The 18,799-nt window shown below is 40.1% G+C and overlaps 1 protein-coding gene across 1 annotated transcript in view; it reads left to right on the top strand.

Moving 5' to 3' along the window:
- Positions 1-11,840: 11,840 nt before the first annotated feature.
- LOC136886720 (ras-like protein family member 10B) overlaps positions 11,841-18,799 on the top strand; it is a 175,825-nt gene continuing 168,866 nt past the window's right edge. Inside the window, exon 1 of the mRNA XM_067159523.2 lies at positions 11,841-12,009. Coding sequence (XP_067015624.1) covers positions 11,841-12,009 — 169 coding nt within the window. The remainder of the gene's footprint in view (positions 12,010-18,799) is intronic.

Here is an 18,799-nt window from a genome sequence, read left to right as displayed (position 1 = left end):
TAGCAGGTGAATATTCGTAGTGTGGCAGCTCAGAGTGTATAACATTATCTCTACTAGTGCAGTGGTTCTGAGTGAGTGTTAGTGAAGTGATTGGTGAAAGTAAAAGGCAAGAAATCCAATAAATTAATAATGCCACGCAAGGTGAAGCAAGTGCCAATGGAAGCCATAGTTAAGCAGGCCGTACAGGAAGCGCTGAGCAGCAAGGAGACACTTGGCACGCTTGCCAACCTTATCCAGGACCAGGTAACAAAGTCAGTTGTTGACCAATTAAAAGAAACTATCAATTTTAATACGAGTGTAATTGAAGAACTTAGGAGGGCTCTAGAGGAGCGGGACAAAACAATCAGTGATTTAAAAACTGAACTGCAGGATAAAACTGACTGTTTAGAACAGTATCAGAGAAGGCAGTGCCTACGTGTGTTCGGTATACCGGAAACTGCGGACGAGAACACTGACAATTTAGTTCTTGACATTGCGAAAGAAATAGGGGTCAGTCTTTCTGTGGATGACATTGATAGGTCTCACAGGGTTGGGAAAAACCAGAATGGGCGTCCGCGACCTATAATCGTCAAGTTTGTGTCATACCGTAAGAGGAACGCTATGTTCACGAACAAAAAGAAACTTAAGGGCACGAATAAAACCATCCGCGAGGACCTAACTCCAGCAAGACTCCGACTTCTTCAGGACGCTGTCGCAAAATTTACCGTCCAGAACGTATGGTCTAGAGATGGGATCGTATACGTAAAACAAGGGAACCGTAAAATAGCCATAACTAATCGTTCAGATTTGAACAGTATTCGCTAGTCACGAGCAGACTCTGTGTAATATAAGGACCGCCATAGTTATTTTAATTCACTTAAGTTAATTTTCCACATAGTTGTATTTTTGATTAGGTGATAATATTATAGTTGTAGTAGGTACTTCTTACTATCAGTTGTCATCATTTAACTTTCAAGTTGGCAACATTTAGCAACCAGGAAACAAATGTCTCTAATTTCAGCCTCCTTTCACCACTGTCCCAGGCAGGTCATTACCCTGTCGTGCCAGCCCCCTCGCAGAATACCGCTAACCGTCTCAAAGACATTCTTGCGCCCTACCCTACTTCTCTACAAATAGCACATGTCAATACACAGAGCATTGTCCCACATTTCTCAGAATTCTCCGAAATATTTTCAACCTGTAATCTGCATGCTATAATGATTTCAGAGTCATGGCTGCGTCAATCTATACCTTCAGCGCTGGTTAAAATGAGTGGATACACTTTAATTAGGAACGACAGAGAGGGAAAGCCTGGAGGCGGAGTCGGAATATTTATACGCGATGATTTGAAATACAAGGTAATATTTAAATCGCCAAGTGAATACTCTCACAGAGCGGAGTTCTTGTTTGTAGAAATTGAAATTCGTGGTACGAAGTGTTTACTCGGTGTAGTGTACCGCCCACCGAAGACTGGAAACATCACAGATTTAGAAGAAGCGCTACAGGATTTAATATTCAGGTATGAACATATGATTTTAATGGGAGACTTCAACACTGACCTGAAAAATGAAACCACTGAGACTAGGCGACTGACATGCATGTTTGAATCAATTAATATGACAATTCTGCCCTTGCAACCCACACACCATGTTGCAACCTCGCACACACTCCTCGACCTAATCATTGCAAACAATAATGACCGTATATTGACACATGGACAGATGCCTGTGCCAGGCCTTTCCCGCCATGACATGATTTACGCTGCATACTCTTTAAAATGTCCAAAATACAGGCCTAAGATAATCAAATACAGGGATTTCAAAAATTTGAACGACGAAGCTCTCATTGAGGACGCTCTGAGCACACCATGGCACACAATTCAGTATATAAAGGACATTGACGACAAAGTATCTCATTTTAACGAACTTCTCTTAACTTTATACGGCAGACATGCCCCATTACGTACTGTTCGAGTAAAGCGACCCTCTAACCCGTGGCTCAATCAAGAAATTCGTGATAAAATGAAAGATAGGGACTCAGCCTATAGCTACTACGTGAAACATCCAGCGCAGGAAAATTTTGAGAATTATAAAAAACTTCGAAATAAAACCACGCAGATGATAAGAAACGCTAAAATACGCTACTCGTACGAAATTTTAAATACACATGACTCTGCTGTTGCATGGAAGACTCTCCGAGATATGGGTCTAAGTAAAACGAAGACAAAGGACAGTAACTGTAATGTACCTTTGGATGATCTGAATGAGTATTTTAGCTCAAGAAACGTCCAGACGAACGGAAATACCAAGAGAGCCACTATTGACAGAATATTTTCAAAGGGAAAGCATGGTGGTGAAACATTCTACTTCTCTCACGTGACTCCAGGTGATGTAAAGAGCGCCCTTAATGACATAAAATCAAAGTCTACTGGACACGATGGAATAAACCTGTCCCTTTTAAGAAGAATTCTAGACATCATTCTTCCTACAATAACGCATATTATTAACACCTCTCTTATGACGGGAATCTTTCCTGGGAACTGGAAAAATGCCATCATCCGACCCTTGCAGAAAAACAGTACCCCCACAACCCTTGACGATTACCGCCCTATTAGTATTCTCCCTGTACTAGGAAAAGTACTGGAGAAACTAGTACACAAACAAATGACAGCCTATCTCTTACATCATAACTTACTCGACAGATATCAATCAGGGTTTAGATCGAACTACAGTACCAGCACAGCATTAGTAAAAGTAACTAACGACATTCAGCTAGCAATGGATAACGGACAAATGACAATTCTTACTCTTCTCGACCTTACAAAGGCATTTGATTGCGTAGATAAAGACATTTTACTAGCTAAATTAGAAATGATGAAATTTTCTAATAATGTATTATGCTGGGTACGTTCCTATCTCAGTGGACGTAAACAATGTGTGTCAGTGGGAGACAATGTGTCTAGGTGGCGAAATACTGAGATGGGGGTAGCACAGGGTGGGGTGTTATCACCACTTCTGTTCTCCCTATACATGAATGACCTATCAGAACAACTGACGAACTGTAAATATCACTTATACGCTGACGATATCCAATTGTTTATTCATACCAAGCCGAATGACATACAAGAAGCAACCATGAAATTAAACGAAGACTTATTTAACATTAACGAATGGACTAGTAGCCACTGCCTGAAAGTAAACCCATTAAAATCGCAAGCCATCATGATAGGATCTAGAAAAGCGCATGCCAAGTTAGAAAGCATCAACGTACCGGTTGTCAAGATCAATGAAACACATATAGCACTGAAAGACTCTGTTAAGAACCTTGGAATAATTTTTGATAAGTATTTAAGTTGGTCAGAGCACGTAACAAAAATTTGTCAACGTGTATTCGGTTCATTACACTCACTATACAAACTGAGAGATTTCCTACCTGTCAAAACCAGGAAACTGCTCATTCAAGGACTAATACTACCAATATTTGATTATGGTGATGTAGTCTATAATAACATAAGTTGTTCACTTGGTTCTAAACTTCAACGGGCGCATAATGCCTGCATTCGATTCATTCTAAATGTTCCGCTCCATTCCCACATCAGCCCATTCCTCCATCAGCTGTCCTGGTTAAGATTATGTGATAGACGTAAATACCATGCTGTTTCTCTTCTTCACAAAATACTGCGAACAGGTAAACCACATTATCTGAGAACAGATTTCAACTACCTCTCTCCCTCAAGCAGAACACCCTCAAGGTCATCAGTACAAACCCTGCTGTCCATCCCCACTCATCACAGTAGTACGTTTAACAAGTCATTTGTACCGGGGACCATACGTTCCTGGAATTCTCTCCCGGCTGAAATTAGAGACATAAGCAACCTAAAGCTATTCAGAAGAATGTGCTGGAAATTTTACCTACACTCAGATTGATTTACTCTTAGAAGTACCCTTAAATTTTAGATTATTAAGTTAAATGAATAAAATGTCAATGTAAGGTTAGAAACATTATAGTTTATATTTTTCGAGATATAGCTCTAATAATAGTAATTATTATAAATTAATTTTAAAATGTTAAAATGATTTTTATGATGCTTTACATTTCATACAAATTACATTTCACATTAACTTTAAATTATAATTAACTTATTTTTTAAGTAGTTATAATGTTCAGTATATTATGTTTATACAGGTGCATAATTATATGGTTTGGCATAATAGCAGGCTTCATAGCCTGAGCCCCGCCATGTACAGAAAGACATTAATAAATAAATAAATAAAATACTCCCAGACGATGGTCATCCGGGGTAGTACAGAACCACAATTCATGGATGAACACAATGCGACGCCATTCATCAGCAGTCCAAACACAGCTGTTAGTGTTGTGGTGTTACGCATGGGACGATAATTCCCTAGTCCGGCTGCTGCTAGCCTGCAACAAATGGTGCGGGGTGACACAGAATATTGCAGGGAGTCCATTACTTGTTCTCGGATGGCAGGCGCAGATGTGAAGTGGTTACGATATGCTTGGTGCACAGTACGGTGATCTTCCCTTGTGGTGGTTAGACGTGGTTGACCGGAACCTTGACGACGAGTATGCCTGCCCTCATGTCCCCATGCTGTCCAATATCGGGCCACTGTCACATCCGAACGCCCCACAAATCTCGACATTGCACGATTCGACCAACCAGCCAAGCAGACCCACAATGAGGCCGCTTTCAAACTCATGTCAGGCGCTTATAACTCTGTCTCACACGAGTACGTGCCATCTCCGTATCTCTCACAGTGATCACTCAACATCTTACGCTCTTCACGTCCCTTATATACACCCTTATATGCACTCTGGTGACGGTTCTACTTGGCACAGAAAATCACTACTCTTGCCCGCCAATGGTGTGTACGAAATTACATTGACATCTTATTACTTCATCTGAGTGTTTCAATTTCATTTCTCAGTCAGTAGTATTTTGCAGCAATCTCATACTTCAGTATATCTTAATACGAAATCTTTAAGAAGGTTTATTCATGGAGTAATATTTTAAATGGACGATAGTAAAACACACATTCGTTGTTATTCTTCTTGTTACCGAGCACGGTAGCTGCAGTCGCTTAAGGCGACCAGTGTCCAGTATTCGGGAGATATTGAGTTCGAATGCCACTGTCGGCAGCCCTGGGTTGGTTTTTCGTGGTTTCTCATTTTCACAACAGGCAAATGATGGGGCTGTACCTTAATTAAGGCTCGGCCGCTTCCTTCATAATCCTGGCCCTTTCCTATTCCGTCGTTGCCATAAAACCTATCTGTGTTGGTGTGACGTAAAACAACTTGTAAAAAAATGTTCCTATGCCAAGTCTCCTTGACTATATAACACTCCAATATTTGGCCGAAGTAACAGCCGTCTTGGCAATTCAAGGGCCTTAGTGGCATATAGCTATCGCGTGTTTGTTTGTTTGTTTGTTTGTGTGTATGATTGATTGATTGTTTGTTTGTTTGTTTGTTTGTTTGTTTGTTTGTTTGTTTGTTTGTTTGTTTGTTTGTTTGTTTGTTTGTTTGTTTGTTTGTTTGTTTGTTTGTTTGTTTGTTTGTTTGTTTGTTTGTTTGTTTGTTTGTTTGTTTGTTTGTTTGTTTGTTTGTTTGTTTGTTTGTTTGTTTGTTTGTTTGTTTGTTTGTTTGTTTGTTTGCTTGTTTGTTTGTTTGTTTGTTTGTTTGTTTGTTTGTTTGTTTGTTTGTTTGTTTGTTTGTTTGTTTGTTTGTTTGTTTGTTTGTTTGTTTGTTTGTTTGTTTGTTTGTTTGTTTGTTTGTTTGCTTGTTTGCTTGTTTGCTTGTTTGCTTGTTTGCTTGTTTGTTTGTTTGTTTGTTTGTTTGTTTGTTTGTTTGTTTGTTTGTTTGTTTGTTTGTTTGTTTGTTTGTTTGTTAAACTGTCTGTACTCGTTTAACAAGGATCGAATGCTAACAAACGTAGCATAGAATTGTATATGTATGTTGGGTATTCAGCCCGAAGGCTGGTTTGATCTTCCGCAGTTCCGCCAACAGCTGTCATAGCCTAGGCGTCACTGAAGAGGCATACTAGGGAAATGAGGAGTGAGGTAGTTTTCCGTTGCTTTCCTCAGCATAGAATTTTTGTTTGAAAAATCTCGTGGATTCTCAAAGGGTGTCCGATCATTAAAACTCAGGCTCAAACTAAAAATGTATCAAATACCCCCAAAACGAACATGGAAAATTTAAAAATTCTTATTATAAGGGCATAGTTTCTATATAATTAAATTTTCCTTTTGAGATTGAATACGTGTAATAGATTTGTTTGTGCTCCAGTATATATGCTGTATCACATTCTACTTCACAAAGGATGAAAACGATCAAAATGTAATCTCTAAGGACATAAAATATGGGTATTTATTCGTGTCAGAGGTACCAATATATACAAGGAAGAGATACTGAATATATGTAGGGCCTAATAAATAAGAAAAATGATATAGTTATGAATGAATCACTTGAAAAATTTGCATATGAAGTACACTGACTGAGAGAGCAAATGCAACACCAAGAAGGAGTGGTCAGAACTTTATGCCAATTGCAGGGTAGACTGACGTCACTGAGGTATGCTCATGATGTGAAATGCGCCGCTGTGCTGCGCACGTAGCGAACGATAAATGGGACACGGCGTTGGCGAATGGCCCACTTCGTACCGTGATTTCTCCGCCGACAGTCATTGTAGAACGTGTTGTCGTGTGCCACAGGACACGTGTATAGCTAAGAATGCCAGGCCGCCGTCAACGGAGGCATTTTCAGCAGACAGACGACTTTACGAGGGGTATGGTGATCGGGCTGAGAAGGGCAGGTTGGTCGCTTCGTCAAATCGCAGCCGATACCCATAGGGATGTGTCCACGGTGCAGCGCCTGTGGCGAAGATGGTTGGCGCAGGGACATGTGGCACGTGCGAGGGGTCCAGGCGCAGCCCGAGTGACGTCAGCACGCGAGGATCGGCGCATCCGCCGCCAAGCGGTGGCAGCCCCGCACGCCACGTCAACCGCCATTCTTCAGCATGTGCAAGACACCCTGGCTGTTCCAATATCGACCAGAACAATTTCCCGTCGATTGGTTGAAGGAGGCCTGCACTCCCGGCGTCCGCTCAGAAGACTACCATTGACTCCACAGCATAGACGTGCACGTCTGGCATGGTGCCGGGCTAGAGCGACTTGGATGAGGGAATGGCGGAACGTCGTGTTCTCCGATAAGTCACGCTTCTGTTCTGTCAGTGATAGTCACCGCAGACGAGTGTGGCGTCGGCGTGGAGAAAGGTCAAATCCGGCAGTAACTGTGGAGCGTCCTACCGCTAGACAATGCGGCATCATGGTTTGGGGCGCTATTGCGTATGATTCCACGTCACCTCTAGTGCGTATTCAAGGCACGTTAAATGCCCACCGCTACGTGCAGCATGTGCTGCGGCCGGTGGCACTCCCGTACCTTCAGGGGCTGCCCAATGCTCTGTGTCAGCAGATAATGCCCGCCCACACACTGCTCGCATCTCCCAACAGGCTCTACGAGGTGTACAGATGCTTCCGTGGCCAGCGTACTCTCCGGATCTCTCACCAATCGAACACGTGTGGGATCTCATTGGACGCCGTTTGCAAACTCTGCCCCAGCCTCGTACGGACGACCAACTGTGACAAATGGTTGACAGAGAATGGAGAACCATCCCTCAGGACACCATCCGCACTCTTATTGACTCTGTACCTCGACGTGTTTCTGCGTACATCGCCGCTCGCGGTGGTCCTACATCCTACTGAGTCGATGCCGTGCGCATTCTGTAACCTGCATATCGGTTTGAAATAAACATCAATTATTCGTCCGTGCCGTCTCTGTTTTTTTCCCAACTTTCATCCCTTTCGAACCACTCCTTCTTGGTGTTGCATTTGCTCTGTCAGTCAGTGTATATCAAATGGAAGAACATACACAAAAATAAAAAAGGAGAAAGTATGTATTACCTGAAAATATCTACACTGTATTTACATTATTTGCACAAAGTGTGACCAGTATTTGGCAACATTGATGGCATTGTTTCCAGCCAGCAGCACCGGGTATACGCCAGAATATTGTCTCTTTTTGGTAAGCTATAATTGCCCTCTACTATCGAAACCTTTATCCCCTCTGTACCTCATCTGTCAGCATCCTCATCACCCTCACCTTTGCTTGGTCTTCATTAATCACGATACCGGCGTGTCTAACCGTGACCTATTACCATATTACGGGGATCAATATGCAATAACTTCCTATCGACTGCATAAGGAAGCTAATGGGAGGCACATGTGCCACTGTCTGGTGAATTATTGGAAGCCATCCGAGCTGTCGAGGCCGCTGATGGTGCTACTGTTATGTATGGCCTATCAATAAATTGTTCCCCCTCCTGTTGTGAGATCTAGGCAGTGCGACATGCACATGAATAACAGGAATAGATGTGTGCGAGAAACTTTTATGGATATTTCCAACTGCTCTCTACGGTTAGGAATGAGTTTCCAACTTTTCTGCTTTCCTTTTCTTTTCTAGTGCAACAAAGAGCATGCATGTCCTAACATAACAGTAAAAGTAGAATGAGAATTCTTCTTGTACAATGTATCAGTTTGTGTGTCTTGTATCCGAAAACTGAGAAGGCAGCCAGAGGCAAAAACATCACATATTACCGTGGAGACTAACAAGGAAAGGAAGAGCTAATGTCTTCAGATGTAATAACGTTTCAAACATTACATATTGATCCTGACCAGTGACCAGCCAGACAAATCTGCTATTGCCTATTCCCGCTTCTTTCAATATTTCCTTCTCCCTTCCAATTGCTTGATTTTTTCAGGCAACTATAGTATCCTTTTTGTCAAACGTTGCAAGTCATTGAGTTTTCCATTATTGTCCTTCCTTATTCTATACCACCATTCTCCGATAGTTACGAATGTTATCTCCTTTAGTGTGTAACAGCAGCGAAACAAACTTTTAGTTTCCTTTGGCTATTATAGTGCGACACTGAACCTCTAGCGCCACGTGATCGTACCCACAGGACCTCCAGTTTTATATGACTGTAGATACCATGATCATAGCCACAGGACGTCCAGTTTTATATGACTGTAGATACCATGATCATAGCCGCAGGACCCCCAGTTTCATATGACTGTAGATACCATGATGATAGCCACAGGACCTCCAGTTTTATATGACTGTAGATACCATGATCATAGCCACAGGACCTCCATTTTTATATGACTGTAGCTGCCATGATAATAGCCATAGGACCTCCAGTTTCATATGATTGTAGATACCATGATCATAGCCACAGGACCCCCAGTTTCATATGACTGTTGATATCATGATGATAGCCATAGGACCTCCAGTTTCATATGACTGTAGATATCATGATGACAGCCACAGGACCTACAGTTTCATATGACTGTTGATATCATGATGATAGCCATAGGACCTCCAGTTTAATATGACTGTAGATATCATGATGATAGCCAAAGGACCTCCAGTTTCATATGACTGTAGATATCATGATGATAGTTACAGGACCTCCAGTTTTATATGACTGTTGATACCGAGATCCGCCTTATCGCTCTATAGGTAGCATGCCTGCCTCCTTTCCGGAGGTCACGGGTTCAATTCCCGGTCAGGTCAGGGATTTTTACTTGGATCTGAGGGGTTTCTGTAGGTTAACTCAGCGTACATGAAAATAGCTAAGGAGCTATCTGACATAGCGGCCCCAGACTAGAAAGCCAAGCAATACCTTGTGATCTGCAGGTTTCCGGGTTCAAAAGCGGTTGTTTTGTAGGCCAAGACCCTTCATGGATGCAGCACGATAGAGTTTGTTGTGGTACTATCACCTGCCTAATAACCAATTTTTCAAAAAACATTTCCAACTTCAAATTCCGGGCTTCTCCTTGCGGTGATTTTATTTTGAGTCGGGCTTTATTTAATCGTATGATGATCATAACAACAAATTCACAAGACCAGGTCCAAGTTTTTTATCCACACTATGGCACTTTCTGGAAGATGAAACAGGTCGCTGGGGCTTCCGGAGTAGGCAATAAGAGGGCAGCGCAGGATGACATGGTCCATGGTCTGCTCCCCTTCACTGCATTCACACATTGGAGAATCCATCCTACCCCACTTGTGACGTAACAAATTGCAGCGTTCATGGCCAGCTCTCAGTCTGATGAGACGACACCATAGTTTTCTTGGGAAGTATGAGGTGATACAATTGAGTCGGGGTGAGTAGTTCAGACGGTAGAGCCTTTCCTTTTGAGCTCAAGTTGGTAGAATCAATTCTGCCTTATCCCGGTAGTATTTGAAGGTGTTCAAATACATCGGTCTCCAGTGGGTAGTTTTACCAATTCCTTAAAGAATATCTGAGAGACAGAATTCCGGCATTAGTTGTACGGAAGTCTTCTTTGCGGAAGGTGTTCTACTGTGTGGAGTAATGAATAAGTTACAAGATAGTGAGCAACTGCAAGAATATCTCGACAAAAGTTGTGAGATGTTGATAAACGGGGTGAAAAGTCAGGTTGTAAGATTCACTAAGAGGAAAATTCCTTTTAATTGTAATTACTTTGATGAGGTGACAGTAACATATGGCGATGACTTTATTATCTTCATTGGACAATCACCAGGGTTAGGATTTCGATGACCTAAACATGTACAAAAAATTGTCTGTAGAATGACGGCAAAATTCCAGTAAAACGATCCGAAACCTTTTAAAAATGACATAAATTTTAAATGAAATTTTACAGTCAATTTACAAATCGAGTTGGTACAGCCTATATTATATTATAGACATTATACTAAGCTTTTGGGTGTTTTCAATATCACGAAAACAAAGTGAAACTCTTTACATTTCACAGAGAATTTCACTCCGCATCTTTAGAAGAAAATCTCGAAGTTTCACGAGGAAGACTTTTCCAATTGCAGGTGTCTCCCCTCGAATGTGTACATTTCCAAGAAGTAAGAGGTGAACAAAGTATCTTTAGTCCCCAGATTGACAAACTGTTGTGAAGATTCTCAAGTCTCCGTATTCATCTTCTCTTAAGGCGACAGTCCAGAGAAAGAAAATCGAAATTTATTCATTTTGGTGACTTTTTATGACTGAGATTGAAAGTATTGGGTTTCTTTTTTCTCGTCACGAACTTATTCGGCTGAATTAAAACAGTTTTTCAATGCTTTGTTTACCAATTATAATTTTACACTTAAATCCCGTTTTTCTCCCATAATATTGTGCCAAATGTAATAAAATCTTTATGGTATATGTATCACAGCGATATTAAGAAACCTGCGTATGGAAATTTTTATTTCAGAATTTTTTCAAGTAGTAGGGACTTTTTAGTCCAAAATTTTAGAACGTAAAAATTACACAAACTTCAGTACGATATATCTCCTTATATAAATTACGTACAGAAAAGTCCATACGTAGAAAATGTATTTTGAAAATACTTAATTGTATATGAAAGAAATGTTCGTGATATATCTGATTTTAATTTGGTAAAAGTCCCACAAAGTTTCGTGAAAATCCATGCATTACGTAATAATGTCTTTTTTTAATATCCGGAATGTCGCCTTAACACTCCAAGTGATATGAGTCGTTATTAACGACTCATTTTTTTAGAGCTGTGTTTCTGAGCAACCGTTTAATGTATATCGTCGAACTTTGCACTAATCAATAGTTCAGTTCATTGGCCATTTCGAATCATCTAGCTGAATTATCGATTAGGTTTTTTTTTGTTTTTTCTTATGTACTGTCTATAACAAATCTTAGCATCAGTAGCTCAAAGCGCTACACCGCATGGCAGTGTTCTATTGTTGTTCTACTTGATTGGATAGTGTTTCAATAAACTGAAATGTGGGATCCATTTTGTTCTGACGATATTCGGGATATGTTAGAAGAAGATTATGAAGATTATGTTTTCAGTGATGACAGCGATTTGCCAGGTGACGAAATACCAGAAGCAGTTTCTTTGAGTGGTTACTTGTCAGAAAGCGAGGATGATTTTGTACATTCTGATGGTGGTGAGTCAACTTGTACGTAGATTACCCCATTTAAATTGGGTTCATGTTCTACTACCCGAACTAGAACTAGACACTGAGAATGAGTTTACTGTGAGGAATGTATACATAAAAAACTGCCCTCCCAGAAATTCCAAACCCATAGAATACGTTTACTTATTTTCACTAATTTCATCTGGGACTAATGCAAATGCCAACAATACTTTAAAAAACAAAAGAAAATCAGGTGACATGAAACAAATTTCCCGGCTTCAGAAATGGGTTGAGGTAACTAGTCCTGAAATGAAGAAATATGTTGCATTGATCTTGAATATGGGTTTGATTAGGATGAAGAAATGTTGTTGATATTTGGAGTATGAAACAAAATAGGTGCATTGCCTTCTTTTCCAACACAATGTCCATAAATAGATTTCAAGTAATCAGTTTAATGATCCATCTCAGCTCGAAACAAGTAGTACCACGTAACCAAATTAGGGCATTTTATGACTACATAAATAACCAACTAAAAGAACATTATGTGCCTAGTCAGAACCTGTCAATCGCTCACTGGAATAAAAAAAACTGATGTAATCGAAACCGACTTTCAGCCTATTAGGTCGTGTTACGTACATTTAGTAGGCCTACAGAACAAAAATGGCCAACCAGATACCAGTGGGATCCGAACCCACAACCTCCCGATTTCGCGTCGGTTGCTATACCAATTGAGCTATGGTGGCCTAGGCCATCTTTGTTCTGTTGGACCACGAACCTGCTACGCAAGCGTAGCAGGAGGAGAGGTGATACTCCCACGTGGCGCGTCCCAGGTGGCGGATAGGGGGGTCCTAACCGGCTTGCCGGCGGGCTTGAGGGAAATAAAATACCTCTCGCGGACCAAACACACACCCCCTGTGGGTGGGGGAGGCAGACGAATAATACACCCACGGTATCCCCTGCCTGTCGTGAGAGGCGACTAAAAGGGGCGACCAAGGGATGCTTGGATTAGAACCATGAAACTACTTTTGATTAGTACCATCACGCGCGGAACACCATCGGTCGCTTTTACTTGCGATTAGTACCACTCTGTTAGGTACTCCATATTTTTGTGATTCGTAGCACTCGAGGGGGGTTCAGTGTGGGTTTCCAGTACCCGTGAGTCGTGCCCGTGTGTGCAACACCACAGGTCTGGGCGTTGCCTGTGAGTTGTACCCGTGTGAGCGACACCACGAGTCTGGGCGTAGCCTGTGAGTTGTACCACTATATGAGCGACACCGTGGGTCTGTGTTGCCAGTGATTAGTACCCACTATGTGAGGAACACCACGGGAATGCCGGCGCCCGTGCTTAGTACACCTAGGCGAGGAACCTCATCGGTTTGCGTTGGCTATGGGTGGCGCCATTGTGTGAGAAACACCATAGGTCTGCGTTACCTTTACGACGTACAATACTTGTGAGTAGTACCTTACTGCTTGGAACATCGTGAGTTTACGCTACCTTTGATTAGTACCGCAGCTTGAGAAATATCATGGTTCTACTTCTCGCGACTTGTACCATACTGAGGGGCCGTAGACCTGGTTTTTGGACCCCTTCAGACATCAAGCATAATCGATTCAGGACCATGCTTTATAAGTGGTCCCTTGGTCAGTAATACTATTATTTATGACCGTTTTTGAGTCAGATCCACTGGTTTTGTTTGTTATTTGTTTGTTTTTGTTATTTTTTGGGTTCATATCCATCCATTCATTTTTCATGACATTTTTATTTATTTTGGTCTGTGGATTTTTTGAACTTTTTGTTATTTCATTTCGTACCATTAGGGGCCGATGACCTCGATGTTAGGCCCCTTAAAACAACAAGCATCATCATCATCATCATGTTCTGTTGGAAAGGATCTAAGCTACAGATCTGGTACTACTACCATCACACTGTAGAGTGCGTTTAAGTTGCCCGTTGTGGGCCAAGTCAATGAATATTGAATTTTCGCGACCGCATTGTAATCGAAACCGACTTTCAACCTATTAGGTCATGTTACGTACATATAGTACGTGTGCTTATTTAGAATGTGTATAAGCCGAACAAAAAACACGCTAGATACGGTATCAAAACATTTTAATTATGTGATAGCGATTCAAGCTATATAATGCATGTAGCTTTGTATAGTGGCAGAGACTTCCTTTGTGTAGGAAATGATCCGTTTACTCAGAAAGTGGTTATGGATCAACTGACAAAATGCAATCTGCTGATTAAGGGTTATCATATTTTTACCGACAACTTTTACACAAAGTTTCCGTTGGCCCGCACATTGGTAGAACAAAGAAACCTTCCTTACTGGCACAGTAAATAAGAATACTAAGAGCTTATAAAAAGATTAATCCAAGCCAAATTAGGTACTCAGAAAAGTATGTACTTCAGGCAAAACAAAATACTGTTAGTGGGGTATAAGAAAAAAAGTAAACAGAAAACCAGTAAACCTCCTAACAACCGGTCGTCATGCAGAAGATAAGATGATAACCGGCAGGAAAGGAAGCAGGGCAGTGACACCAGTTGTAATTAATAAATATGAATTAAAAATAGGTGGTGTTGATAAAAGTGACAAAAGCATTTATCATCTGTCCTGTAGCAGAACCAGTAAAAAATATTGGAAAAAAATATTTTTCAGTCTTCTTGACATCGCTGTACTTGATGCATTTGTTTTGTATTGTAAGAATACAGATAAGCCTATAGACCGAGATGAATTTGTGGACTGCATTGTATTAGATTTAGCATATGGAGTTCAGCCTGAACATGCAAGACTCAGCCAACAAGATGAACATTGTCTTCAACATTTACCTGGGCGAAAAGAAATATAGCAAATGCTTCAAAATCCTCAAACATGTAATAATATGACTCAAAAAGATTATGCATAGTTTGTTCGGAAGATCCTGCCATAAAAAGAAAGCGAAGCAACTTCTGGTGCCCTAAGTGTACGTAATTGTGGCATTCATCCTACTTGCTACTTGCTACCATAAGTTGGAGCACTTCCGCAGGCCCATAGTAAAGGGGAGGAAAAGAAAACTCTTGCAAGATAATTTTTATAAAATGACCTAAAATATAAAATGGAAAAAATGACAGAAATGACTTGTTAAATCAGCATTTCTGCAATGTTGGAACTATGATCAGGATATCTTTACAAGTTAGCAATATCTGCTGTGAACCAATTAAAAGGTGACATGTCATCAAAATCCTACGTCTACTAATCACATAAACGGGATTGTAAATAAACGGTAAAAATCTCATGACAGTATTTAGGGGTTGTAGTAAGAATGTAAAGGAGAGGGCGTATAAGTCTCAGGAAAGACTCCAACTTAAGTATGGTCCCAGTGTATGGGACCCTCACAAGGATCGATGTGAGGACTGGAAAGGATCCAAAGGAAACCAGCATGATTTGTTCTGGGTGTTTTCAGACAAAATAGTAGACCTAGTGTTACGAAAACATTGCAAACTTTGCGATTGAAAGACTTGGGAGCAAGGAGACGAGACGAGCGCTTCGACTAAGTGGAGTGTTTCTTGCTGTCAGTGAAATGACATTAATATACGAATAAGTTGAAGTGGAGTTTATAAATATAGGAAATATCAAAATATCAATTGGAATTCAAGAGAACAAATTGGGGCAAATATTCGTTTATAGAAAGAGGAAAGAGGGATTTGAGTAATTTATCGACGGAGATGTTTTATCAATGTCTAACTTCTTTTAAGAAAAGACTAGGTGAACAACTGATAGAAAATCTGCCACCTGGGCGACTGCCCTAAATACAGGTCAACATTGTTTTATTCTGGGACTCTGATCATTTTGTTGTCTGAATGTCGGGTGTTAAATATTCCATCTTTGAACATCTTAACCGCCTTCGTATGTGTTTTGGTTTAGCAATTATTAATTGTAAACCAAATAGTATACCTCAAAATCGTCATTTGTTCATACCATACAACCCCCTGAGTATTTATCTGAGGCCCAACATGCGTCATATTTTCTCTCAACTCCCATATTTCCAACAAACCGTCTGAGGTCCATCATGAGTGTTAAAACTATTCACAACATTTAAGTCCACATGACTCTGTTGTCAAAATTATTTTTAAAATGAGTTAAAATGGAGCCCTATTGATATCAAACTGTAAGATAAGAAAAAATAGTGTGAAAGTGTGAACATAGTACATATGAACCTTACGATGTTGGTATATAAGGTGCGACATTTCATAAGAAGTCCTCAGGCTGTTGGTCGAGTACTGAACAGACGTTCAGCTTTAAGTGCGGAATGCGCTGCAAGCGCGTGACATCTCAAAGTTGTGAACAGTATGTTCCTTACAACTGTTTCATTTAGAATTTTATTAGCGTTTCTTTATCTGTGCTAAGAATATCTCGATGTTTTCGCGGGTGTTTAACTAAAATTCACAATTAGCTTTGAAAATTAATTTCATGTCCTTTTCGATCTCTAGAAAGTTATTATTATTATTATTATTATTATTATTATTATTATTATTATTATTATTATTATTATTGTTACGGAGTTATCCGTGGTAGTTAGAGGTGAAAGAAGGTGCGGACGGGAATAGGTCTCAACTTACTAAATTAAAGTTAATTTGAAAACTTTAACAAAGGTTATATTTTCTTTTCAAAATCAGCAGATAACAACAACAGAGTAACAGGTACCAAGTAGCAGGAAAACAAGTTAAGAAATTACAATTGTTACAAGATTTGGGCTTCGAGCCCCAAGATAAATTTCTGAGCTCTCAGCTCACCACCACAATAGCTAAAGGGCAGAAAACCCCTAAGTACGAGGAGCACTTGCTTCTAATTACAATGTTAAGATGAAAAGAGCAGACCCGCTCTCAATTTTACAAGCCTATCAAAGGCTACAACAACCTTCATTCCTAACTGCCCTTAGGGCACACATACAGTGAAACAGGGGTATCTTGTACCCAACCTACAGGGCCTTCACATGAAGAAAACAAACTCTGAGTGAATTAAATGGCCCAAAAAAACAAATTGACTGGAGGCGTAGCTTGCACTCCTACATGAAACTTCCTAAAACCTAGGGGGACTCGGCCAGTTATACAGGGGCTAATCCCATACTAGGGAGGTGACTAGTTGGCAAATAAGTTTAAGACTTTAAGAAGAAAAAGAAAAACGGTTACGAAAACATAGTCACCTCAAATTCAAAATGAAGGGGAGTTCGAGAGGGTGAAGCACTCTCTATCCCCGCTTTACAGATTTGTAATTTATAGATAGGCAGAAAAGAATTTACATTTTAAAAGGGTAGTTTACATACTAAAGGTTTCGAACCCTCCCCGAGAGTTAAACTGCTGAGCTAGCAAGAAATGAAGATGTTAACAGGCCATTACCTTGTAGATGAACTGCTGCTTGGAGAAAGAGGCGATTCCCGCCCCCTGCTATATATGTTCACACACTGCGAAAGATGTTACTGAAGTGGCCCCGAGACCAGAAAATCAGCAGTTTTTATACCCTCGTGGAAAATTCGAGACCTTTCAAGAATGAAAAAGACACACCCCTTTAACTTTATTGGTAGACAAGGAATTACACATGGAAACCTGAGGAAGAAAGCTATGATTGGAGGAAAATTAATTACAGAAATTACTGATTGGTTAAATTCAAAACTGGCGGAAAGAGAAGGGTTATACTGCCAACCCAAAAAAATGACTAAAAGAAATTTAACAAAGAACAAACTTATGAATACCTAATTTCTTCAAAAAAAACAGTTCCTTCACTTCGCACTAGGGTGCACAATTATAGTTCTTAAGTAGTGCCATCTAGAAGAGAATGTCCACACTTCTTGCTACAGAGCAAACAAATACAAATCGAAATAGACATAGTTCAGGACACTTCAAAATTTACAGTAGAGACATCTTCCGAGAAACCTTTGATTTAATACAGATTTTACAGTTCAGAGTTTCTCATGTAGAGAGGTTTCAACTGGCGCAATATTTGAATTCGCGGCGTGGAGGTGTACCGCCCGGTACAATTATTATCAATGTGTTCCGCAAAAGCTGAGTATCTGTTATATACTCTTTCTGGTTCTGAAGGCTGTTTTCAGATGAAATTTCTTGAACATGTTAGCGATTTTTTAAAAATCTTTATTTTCAAAATGTGTGAAGGAAGGAAGGAAGGAAGGAAGGAAGGAAGTTCTTTCACGGTCCTCTCAAGGGGATACGAAGTTTCAAATATCTTAAAGTGTTACGGAGAAGTATAAGACATCTCCGATCTGCTATTGATTCTACTCTTCAAAACAAGGCTGCATATTTCATTCAAATGGAAAAATGTATCAGGCGATGGGATACATATCAAACTATGGCTATTTATCTCTCTCTCGCGCATTATTGTTGTTATGGAGGATATCAAAATTTCAGGGTGAAAATCATCAAAATGAGAGAGGGGCAGGGGGTGAAATTCTAAGGATAGCATATCAGCACCAAAGGAAACACCAAAATGAGGGGTAGTGGGTGGATGGAGTGAAGACATTGAAATGTTCTTGGTACCTTTGATTTAAGGTTAGTCCAGTCCTTCCTGTGTAAAACATTATACAATTATCACAAATAAGACTATATACTACCGAATTGGTGAAGACATCTTTTTTTATATTATGTAAATTATAGCTACGATCTGATAATTTCTTTCTAGTTCTGAAGGCTGTTTTCAGATGAAATTTCCTGAAAATGTTAGCGATTTAAAAAAACTTTATTTTCAAAATGTGTGAATGTTTGACTACGATCAGAGTTTTTTCTTTTTTCTCTCATTGATTTTCTTTTTTCATCATTTTCTTTTTACAT

Source organism: Anabrus simplex, chromosome X, assembly GCF_040414725.1.
Source record: "Anabrus simplex isolate iqAnaSimp1 chromosome X, ASM4041472v1, whole genome shotgun sequence".
Classification (NCBI taxonomy): Eukaryota; Metazoa; Arthropoda; class Insecta; order Orthoptera; family Tettigoniidae; genus Anabrus; species Anabrus simplex.
This window is presented reverse-complemented; position numbering and strand designations above follow the sequence as displayed.